Raw genomic sequence first — 10,713 nt, 5'->3', positions numbered from 1 at the left:
CTCGGTCTTCTCGTCCTGTTATCATATCACGCTACAATAAAGGACTGGGATATCCGGATTCATTCTTTTTTTTATATATATATTTTGCATGAATACTTTTTTAAAAATTCAAATTTATATAAATATTTTTTTTTAATTTATATTTATTTCTGTACCCTTATAAAATACTATTTTTACACAAATACCTCTAATATAACCATTCCCCTAACACCGTTAATAAAAACCATATTTATTTTAATTTAAAATAAAATTAAAAAATTGAAATTACTTTTTTGTCCTCCATCGCGATCGCCTTATATATACTTCTTTTTGCACATTTTCCCATTAAGGATATTTTGATCATTTTAATTTGAAAAGATCTATGAGCTACATAGTTTTGGTGGTGGAATGACCATTTCTTAACTTTGCAAGATGGATGCTATTAAGAAGTACTTTCAAAAGAAAATTCTTAAATTTGTGTAACATGATATAGAGAGAAATAGGAAGGAACATAATAAAGAAATCATTCCTTAAAAAAATATGGAATCTTGTGAGGAAACTTTGGGAAAAAGTATTTTAAAAAAATGAGAGAATGCAAGCAAAATGTACTATGTAATTGTAGTAGAACTAAAGTTTCATTTTTCAAATTTGATTGTTTTTTATTAAAAAATATTGTATTGATCAAGAGACCTATTATGTACTTTTTATGGTAAGTTTAAAATATTTTATTGAGAAAAGATTAAAAAAAAATATTGAGAGGCTTTAAGAACCTATTATATACTTTTTTGTCTTAAAAAAAACTAGTATTATTACTAGTTAAGGTAGTACTAAGCTGACTTATCTTGTTGAGATTGTAATCAGGTCAACATTTTTTTATAAGAGAACTCTTGTATAGTTGTACTACAATGATTATTATTACCCTTGACATCTAATTCGCTCAAATCCTCCCCCTCTGTCATCCTTCTCTTTGTTTATTTGTTGCACCTGCATCAAATTAGATTTACAGCATTCATTATGGTGAATGGTAGAAAAACTGCCTTCTGTTTTTTTCCTTATGCTGTGTCCATTCGTCTAATAATGCCAGTATCGCCACATTACAGGCATGCTCTAAAACCATTATTTTGCTGTCATAGCAGAAAGAAAAGAACGCCTCATAGTCCACTTCAGCCTTGAGTAAGGGCTTCAACAAAAAATTAATAATTGCTACAACTGGCAATATAACAGAAAATAAAGCATATTTAGCCAGTAACAGCAAAAGTAACATATTTGTTTGGCCATGCCTTTGGGGTTTTCCTTTTTTTTTTTTTTTGAGTCACCTTTTTTTTGGTATTACGCATGGAAGTTTGTCTTGGAAATTTCAAATAACAGCCGTCATTCCCGTCATACAGCAGCTGTTATAACAGGATTATTGGCCAAGAGATTGCTTATTTAAATCTTGGTTGCGGTGATTATCAATTTTCTCTGAAACCCTTGGACGATGAAGGAGCTTATCTCTATATTTACCGAGATGATGGATATATGGAGCATATCTAGATTGCTTATCTCTCTTTCCGCATCATATATTTACTGAGAGATGAACGAAGCAGTAGATTGAATGGCAGCTTATGTAGAATCTTTTGGTTTCAGGATACCTTTTCTTCTAATATGAGTGAATGTATCCAAACTAGATGGGTATAAGTCATCTGTGTAATCACAAAAAATAAAAATAAAAAAAAAGCTTATCTGTATAATAACTCCTATGCAAGCAAGCACCAAAAAATGCCTACTATGAAAATGAGCAGACATTAAGAGTCAAAGCCAGACATTAAGAATCAAGAACCTTCATTCCTATCTGCAAAACAGAAAGTAGAAATAATCCATGGTACCTGTGATTTTTGACAAAAGAAATTTTTTTCCCATTCCAAACAGCCTAATGTTCACAAGATTAGAACCTCAATTCAACTAACACACCAATAATGATAGAGAGCAGAGAGCCAATCCAACCACCCTAACAACTGGTTACCAAGGAGCCAAACTATCAACATCGACATGGTTCCTGCTATGGCTACTAGTGGACTGAGGTATGAGAAACTAGTAACCAGCCAAGTGCTTGTCATATTATCATTCTATGTGTGTAGCTTATGTGGAGAAAATTGTAACAAAACATGGTTGTTGATCCCATCATGACTACATGTGGAGATCTTGCATTACAACTGAATGCACTGACAGTCTCTTATACATCAGTCGAAAGCAACCACTCCATGAAACTGATCACATATGATTGAAGCCACTAAGACATCACAAAATGATAATGCTTAAGCCATCACTAAAACTGAATGCACTGACAGTCTCTTATGCATAGTCGAAAGCAACCACTCCATGAAACTGATCACATATGATTGAAGCCACTAAGACATCACAAAATGATAATGCTTAAGCCATCACTAACCGAGAAGACCTTCATTATCAATCTGGAAAACAAAAGGAATGAAATATAAATCAAATTCTTGGGGTCATACCACACAGTACAAAGAAAATTGAGATTACCTGCTTAAACCTTATCAGTGGAACATCTCATCTAGCTTCTGCCTGTAAAGAGCCAAGCTCTGCATTGAGAGACAGAACTATATGACTTGTATTGTCAATGACTGAAAAATGCTTCAAGCAAGAATTCATCAATGCTTATAAAAATGCTTGCACACAAGAAAATTTTTTCATGCTGGAAGATGAGTGTGGTTTGTGTTCATTTGTTATCCATAACAGAAATTATTGAGATATGACAATCAATCCTTTTCATGGAAATGATTGTTTTATGCTGTACGAGAAGAATTCATATTTTAAGAGAAAAGACAATTACCAAAGTGAAGAATAAGCAATAAGGAAGATAATTAAAAAGACTACATAATTGGTTATCAAGTATTTAATCAGCAGCTGCAAAGGGGGGGAGAGCAACAGATGGTTTAAAAACTTTTAAGCCATCAAGTACACCATGTCCAAATCTTTCCTCCTTGAACCCAAAAAAGCAGAGGGGTGGAACCATATCTGAACATGTCTCACCAATCATTCACTTACAGCATATGCCATGGGTCCTCCAAAACGTCAGCAGTCAGTTCACTCATAACAAAAGAAAGAAAAAAGGGTCTGAAGTCCAAAATTTTGGAAAGCCCAATCCAAATTAAAAAAGAGAATAGCCAATCATGCTGCAGTTATTCAAAATAAGTATCATTCTCCTTGTGTAACCCTAAATACATCTTTCCTGCACTGTAATTTTTTGCTGTTTATTAACATCTTGCATAGCATATGATTAATATTATGATCATATGGTATACCATTAACAAAATCAATGTTTAAAAGAAGGAATAGCTTGGGCCAAAAGGAAAATTTTAGCCATACATGAAAAGTGTGAAGAAGTAGCATACCTTTGTATAAGCATAAACACCAGCCGCAGAAGGTCCTACAGGACTCCCTCTCCTGATGAATTTGCCATCTCTGAAAATATAGAGCATAGGAATGCCAGTTGACAACTCAAGGCTGATTACCTGCAGGGAGAATAATTTTACTTTCCAGTTCGAAACTCATACACAGATCAGTGTGTCGACCTATGGGTACTTGATAATAGAAAATTTCCCAAACATAAAGACATTTGCAGACCTCTTGAGAAGTAAGCTTGTCAAGGTACATAATAATAGACCTTAGTGAATTTCCATGCGCAGAAATCATCACATTTTTTCCACTCAAAAGTTGGGGTTCAATCTGCCATACAATCCTTTCCAGTGGTCAAATAATTGAGTAGAATAGCTAATATTTGAATGCTAAACATATTAGACAAAGACTATCCAAGGGCTGCTTCATTACAAAAATATCAACAAGATTTTCCATTCTTATGCCAAGGGTTAGATGATAAAGGCACATTTGTATGGCAAGACATGAGATAATAAACCATAAATCTAAAGATGCAAGCTTTAATCCTTTGAAAATGCATATTGGATAAAACTTTGAATTTGTTCCCTACATATAACAGTTCCAGACCCCCCCCCCCCTTCCTTTATTTATATATAATCACAGGAAAAAAGATAATGGCTGTTATAGTGGGCTATTTGGTGTCACAATGGCATTATAACACAAATAACCGCCATTCGGCATTTGCACTACTCCCTTAATAAAATAGCATTTCTCTTCAAAATCCATTTTTTAAAAAAATTTTCCCTCCCAAAATGGTTGTACTGCCCGAAAAAAGAAATATTTTATCAACCGAATGTGATTTTGTGAAGGCCCGATCCAAACCCAATCCAATTGATCGGCCCGGCCCATCGCAAACCCTCGCGTGTCATGCACATGATAGGAAGTGGAAGACTCTAAAGGGAGTCTTCTTTCTCTTCGGCGACTCCAACTAGGAGTCGGAGACCTAGGGCCACCGGAGCCCTAGGTCTCCTCTATATAAACACCTCCTCACCTCTATTGGTCCTCCACCGACGATCATCGAGCTCCCCTCTCTATTTTCTCCTGTTGAGTTTGTGTTTGCTCGATCTTGTGCCCGCCAAAAATTGGGGCTGTCGGATGCTGCCGGAACCGAGGTAATACCCTTCCTTCCTCCCCTTTCCTTTTTCTTCTTCCCACGACTTGGAATTACGGCTACCAACTGAGAAATCAGCCAAAAACTGCTCGAGAAAAAGGATCCCCTGTTTTGCTCTGTTTTACTTCCTTTTTTTGGGTCATGTCCACTACCGACGTTCATCACCGAAGCCCTCAACCACTCCCTCATGTTGGTCCCTGACCGAAGCCAGACCCCCCCATCTGCTGGCGAGCGGGCTGGGATCCGAGTACAACCAAGCCAAGAATCACCCTTCTTGGCTTTGTTTTTGAGTTGAATTCAGCCGGCCGCTGCCATCGGCTCCTCTCCACTGTGCCACCCCTGCCAGCTGCCACCTCGCCAGACCACCATAGCCAGCCACCATCCACTCCCTTCCTCCCATGTTTACCAAGAAAGAAAAAAAAGAAAAAAGAAGAGAAAAAAAGAGGAGAGAGAGAGCCCATCATTCTCTTTCTCTTTCTTATTTTCTCTCTCTTCTTTCTCTCTCATCTACCTATTTCTCTCTAAACAGACTTATGAATCCCATTATGGAATCCTGTCCACCTGTTCTATGGACTTGAGTTGATCCCTGCAAAGATGCCCTAAACCGCTCTAGTGCTTGGGCTGCCTACCGAACAGGTCCTCCTAGCCTTATTGAATGTTCCTAAAACCATCATTAATGAACCTTATCGAACGACCTTGACCCTAATCGAGTTCGTGCCCCATGACTCATTTTTTGGGTTGCCCAAGCCTGACTGACTTAGAACTATGGAACGCTGTCATCTGACTAATCATCCTTATTCTTTATTATATAATTTCATTCAAGACATTGAATAGAAATTAATTTTGCTTTTAATATTTTAAATAGGTTTAGTAGATTTGCCTAGCGAAGTTTGATGGTTTAAGATGGAAGAGGTAAGTACATATTACGCTCATTATTTTTCAAATAATCATGTTTTTCGTGCATAACATTTGCTTGTGAAAGTATCATGCTTTTCTTAAAATTACATATCAACATATATGTTAATGAAAATAGTTTTGTAATGAAAGACAAATCTGATCATGTCATTTAGTATTTTTATCTATTTATATGTATATTTTAAAAAAAAGATATAAGTATTTGAAAGGCTCTCAGATAACTATGCATGATTCTAAAATTAGAAAAATCGGCATCCGGAGCTAGCATCCTTATGAACACAAGCCCCGCCAGCAGGTATAAAGTTGGAATACGAAACAAGAATCTTTGTCCACTACGAATACGGACTCTGTCACGAATATAAAGTGACTATAGCACGAGTATCTATGAGCAATATTTTGAACTATGATATGGTAGCAAAAGGATGATTTACGAATTGATTTACAAAATAAACTTGAAACCATGTTTATGAAATATGAATGATTTGTGCATGCATGATTGGCTTTATAATTTGTTTTAATATACGGTACTATGAAATACTTTATTTTGTAATATCTATTATTTTTCTTAAATAATGTATTGATATAAAAAAAATTATGCTTGATCGGATGAGATAGATAAGATTTACTTACTGAGCTATGTCGCTCATATATCTCTATTCTTATTTTTCTATTTTCAGATAAATAAGTTCAATAGGAACGAAAGATGATCCAGGCTTAGAGTTCGCGCTAGCAAGCTTGACAATTTTGTAGAAAAAATTTAGTATTTTAAATTGACTATAAATCTATGGTTAATGATTTTCAGAATATTGAAAATTATGGGTTTGGTATTTATGTTTCGATTTAGACACTTTAAACTAGTATTAGTTTCATTTAATGGATGATGAAATTAGACTTTTATTTATTATATTTTGTTTTGAGATGAATTTGAAAGTTAAATAAAATGTTTGGCTTCGTGTTATCGCAGGTTGTACCCCCCAGTAGCATGGCCATGTTATGTCCCAAACTTAGGGCATGACAGATTTGGACAATAACACTGTTATTTTTCTGTTATTGTCGCTATATTCTGCTATAATGGCTGTTATAATGAATTATTTTAATACTAAATAACTAGAAATCGCACAAAATGAACAATGGTTCCCTTTGAGGTCTGTTATAATGAAATAACACCCATATTGAAACCTTGCTCAGAAATAAGTACTTGTTAATCAAATCCATTTTTCACAAAGAAATAAAAGAAACCAGAAAAAGCATAAGACGAAGAAAAATATCCACAACATGCATCAGCCAACATATAAAATGTTTACAGTGAAATTAGTAAATCAAATTAAGTATTTACCTGTTCTTCGAAATAAGCAACAGCCCTCTGGGCACACATCTCCAAACTCTCTCCATTTGGGGGAGGGATGTCATATCTGCGACGCCATTCGTGAACTTTCTCTTTCCCAAATCGATCTGCTGTTTCTTGCTTGTTGAGACCCTGTAATTCACCGTACCTGGAAGAAACAACAGTTGATACAGCAAAGCAACATTACCAAACTAAGGTTAACATTCGTCCAAGTAAAGAAATATTCTTAAAAGAAGTGAAGAGAAGTCATTACATTCGTTCATTCAATTGCCAAGCTGCTATCACTGGAATAGATTGTTTCTTTGTTTCTTCACTAGAAATCTGACTCCATCTCTGGGCCTGTTCACTCTCACTGTGCGTGATGATTGGAACCTGAAAATCATGAGATATGCAAGAGGAAAATAATGTTAACATGTCATATGTAAGTATATGTGTATGTGTGTGCATAGTTCTTGGTCAGTTGGTGTTAGAAAGGATACATACGATGGCCACACAAAAAGAAGATCCTTAGCATAACTACCAAATTTAAGAAGACAGAAATAAAAGGAAACCTTCTTCCGGCGATGCTGTGTCATGGCGAGCATGGCAGTCATTTGAGCACGAATCAAAGAAGAAGTATAGATCATGTCCACAGGTATGTTGCATATCCTTTTACCAGCTTCAATTGCCTCCTCCACGCCTTTTTGGGTCAAGGGTACATCAACACATCCAGTAAACAAATTTTTCTCATTCCACAAAGACTCACCATGCCGAATCAATATAAGCGCAGTTTCATCTGCAAACAGATAAATATCCTTTTCAAAAGGAATAAATTCAGTAGTCAAAGAGAGACAAAACATTATAATCACACATGCTGATAATATCCTTTTTGTGTGGCAGAACTTTGATCTTATGTGGCTTTACATGCAATCTTGAGGGTTTCCAATGTACAACAAAAGCTGCAGATGAAAAAGACTTACGTGGTTTTTTCTTTGAGTCACTAGAATTATTCTTTGATGGTATTTGAACTGGATCAGCTACGGAAGAATGTGAGCTTGATGCACGTGTTACACTTAATCTGCAGCTCCCAGAGCAACAATTTCCCCTTGCAATAAGCCGTGCATCAACACCAAAACCCTTAGAAACCATATTCACTGAATAATTTCTAATTCCACTCTGAAAGCCAAAGCTGCTGCGACACCCATGGGTGTGGATGGACCCAGTGGCCTGATGAAATGTAGTGACAGCCATTCTAATCTGTTTCTTATAGACATGAGAACACAGATATGAAGGTTAAATGATTAATTACTTTATGAATAAAAAGAACAATTATCAGCAAAAATAATCAGTTTGTTTGAACTTCTTGTGTTCAACATGGACTTTGGATATGAAATATACCATTTATATGATTTCTTTTATTTTTCTTGCTTACTTTGTGGTTTAGTCACATAAGCAAACTATGAATATTATACTAAAATCAGCTCATAACCACATCTGAAATTGCAATTTTCCATAGAAGCATACATATTTAAGTTTAGAGAGGAATTATTAAAAGAAAAAAAGTCTACAGCTCACTGAACCCATTCCTTAATCAATATTTTCACCAATTAACTGCAAACTTGTTCACACACACATTAAAGTTAATGAAAAATATGCTTAAAAATATACGAAAGAAATGAAGAGGAATACCACAAACCCTGTAAAAATCGGCTCTCATAACTCCATATCATATCCCAGCAAATTTGAACTCTAAAACACTATCAACCCATCAATCTCCAAAAGGCCAACTTCCCCACATGAATGGTTCCCATTTCCCACAGAAATCGCTCACGTGCCCCAAAAACATCACGACCACGAAAAAGGCCACCGTACATGCAAAGGAAGTCAGGAAAGCGGAGACAAAAGGCGAGCTTGATCGAGCTGGAGAGGCCGCAAGATCTCACCTTTTATAGGGAATCGGTGTCGTCCGCCAGAACCCGAAAGAGAGCGATGTGAACGAGGGCCAAAAGAGAAGCTCGGAGGGATCTTAGCAGGTAAAAGAGAGGAGAGGAGGAAGACGACGAGGGGCACAGCGCCGCATGTCGATCCCGAGGCGGGGAGGGAGGGAGAGGATCTAAAGCGAGAGATCGAACAAAGGGATCGCCTTCGGGATGAGAAAAACGAGGGCTTTGGCAGGAGTTGGGCAAGGGGGAGACGTTGAATCTGGTTTATTAGGACAGAAGAAAGAAATTTGGCAGCGTCGCCAAAACTTGGCATTAGGGGAGACGAACAGAGTTGGTGGGTAAAATTTATAGTAGCAGGGGAGGGGGAGGGGAAGGGGGAAGAGCGGAAATCAAAGTCCAAAATGAAAAGAATATTCCTTTTGTTTGCATCTACAGATGAGCAATTACAAGATTGCCCTAGAACAAGGATTGATTTTTTACTTTTTTTTTTTTTTTTTTTTTTTTGGGCATCCTACATGATACGGAGATGATATGGTCCAATCTTTTGAAAAAGGTGCAAATCTAAGGCATTTCTCCAAGATCATATAGCTACTTATCAAGAGATACCCGGAGCATATTCTTAGAATCTATTGTTGTATATTTTAATCCTTGTATCTATTACATCATAAGCAATTGTACAGAAATACTATAAAAGAATATATAGATCTTCTCACCATAGTAGGTTAAGAGAGAATTTTTTTACAACTTCAGATTTCTTTCTACAATATCAAATTATAGCCTTTTGAGCTAAGTTCTATGTTAATAGAACTGGCTTCTTTAACACAACTAAACAAACTAATCTACTTATAAGTGATTGTAAGTGTTGTTGGTAGGAACCGACCCATCTTAGGCACCGTATGAGAGATGCGGAGAACTCAACAATTTGTTGCTCCGGGACGAGGACTCGTAGTGGGCTGCCACTACAAAGATTCTAGTTGGGTGGTCGTGCTCTGACTTGAAACAACACAAACGAAGAAGCCCTTTAGTCGGAGTGTATCCGGCGGAGGACCCTCTGATACCTTAGTTCGGATAATGTTCAAGAAACAGAAGGAAGTTCTCTTATCGTCCTTTAGAGCGTCTGAGCACTTGCCCCCTTGGGTTCCTCCTCTTTTAATGATTGTATAAGTGGAGGAGCTTACCTACCACCGAAAAATTAGACCACGTGGGCTAGCCAGGAATGAGTAGCCTCGGTATGGCGCGGATATCAAGCTCAAGCGTCTCGCACGTGGATAACATCCTGCCAATCACATCGGTAAGATTTCAGTGATCACCGGAGCCTCCAACTATGCTGCTGTCAGCCATAGGGAGCTCTCCAAATACGAACCTGGTCACACGGCATGGGATTTGCCCAATGGCAACTTTTGACTAGCCATGCACTGGCGTCGCGATAAATTTTGATTGGTCGGTCCTTCTGGTGAGTTGGGGACGACCTGGATGCACATCAGTAAGTATCATTGCTTCATGATTTGTCATTGCAAGCGGGATCTCGTGCATGGTAGTCTATGTCATATTTGTAGGGTATGGATGTATGTCACTTTGCAAAGTGGGTAGGTGTGGTCCTACTACTGGAGTTCCTCCCATCAGCTGCCCCGAGGAAGTAGATGGAGATCATACTAGACTTGCCGGAAGGTGGATTCCCTAACTTTAGAAATGTTGACTCTCTACATGGAGAGCGACTGGGTCTAACAGCCCTATCTTACCTATAATCGACCAATTTTAAAGCAGCTTTTCAAGCTTCCAAGTTCTAACCACTGCAATTCTCCTGGGGCCAATATGCCCCTTGACCTACCCCCTCAAACTTCAACCCTCTAAATTAGAAAAAAAAAAAAATCGAATTCAAGGTAAGCCTCTTCCATGTCATACAAACGATGACTCCACTTTTTTATTCAAAAAAATAACATCTTTTAGTCCATGAAAAAGACTGATCACTTTTTTTTTTTACTCATCGAACCTTGATCGAG

The 10,713-nt window shown here is 37.2% G+C and overlaps 1 protein-coding gene across 1 annotated transcript; it reads right to left on the bottom strand.

Moving 5' to 3' along the window:
• Positions 1-1,850: 1,850 nt before the first annotated feature.
• On the bottom strand, positions 1,851-9,078 carry LOC120105102 (2,3-bisphosphoglycerate-dependent phosphoglycerate mutase 2-like). Its single transcript, XM_039117234.1, has 9 exons — positions 8,714-9,078; positions 7,751-8,027; positions 7,343-7,566; positions 7,045-7,163; positions 6,783-6,939; positions 3,610-3,711; positions 3,378-3,497; positions 2,506-2,564; positions 1,851-2,429 (listed from the first exon to the last, which is right to left on the bottom strand). The coding sequence occupies exons 2-8, from the start codon at positions 8,019-8,021 to the stop codon at positions 2,520-2,522; spliced, it is 1,038 nt and encodes a 345-aa protein (XP_038973162.1). The 5' UTR covers positions 8,022-8,027; positions 8,714-9,078; the 3' UTR covers positions 1,851-2,429; positions 2,506-2,519.
• Positions 9,079-10,713: the final 1,635 nt, after the last annotated feature.

Source organism: Phoenix dactylifera, unplaced genomic scaffold (assembly GCF_009389715.1).
Source record: "Phoenix dactylifera cultivar Barhee BC4 unplaced genomic scaffold, palm_55x_up_171113_PBpolish2nd_filt_p 000190F, whole genome shotgun sequence".
NCBI lineage: Eukaryota > Viridiplantae > Streptophyta > Magnoliopsida > Arecales > Arecaceae > Phoenix > Phoenix dactylifera.
The sequence above is the reverse complement of the archived record's forward strand: the minus strand, read 5'-3'. Positions and strand labels throughout refer to the sequence as shown.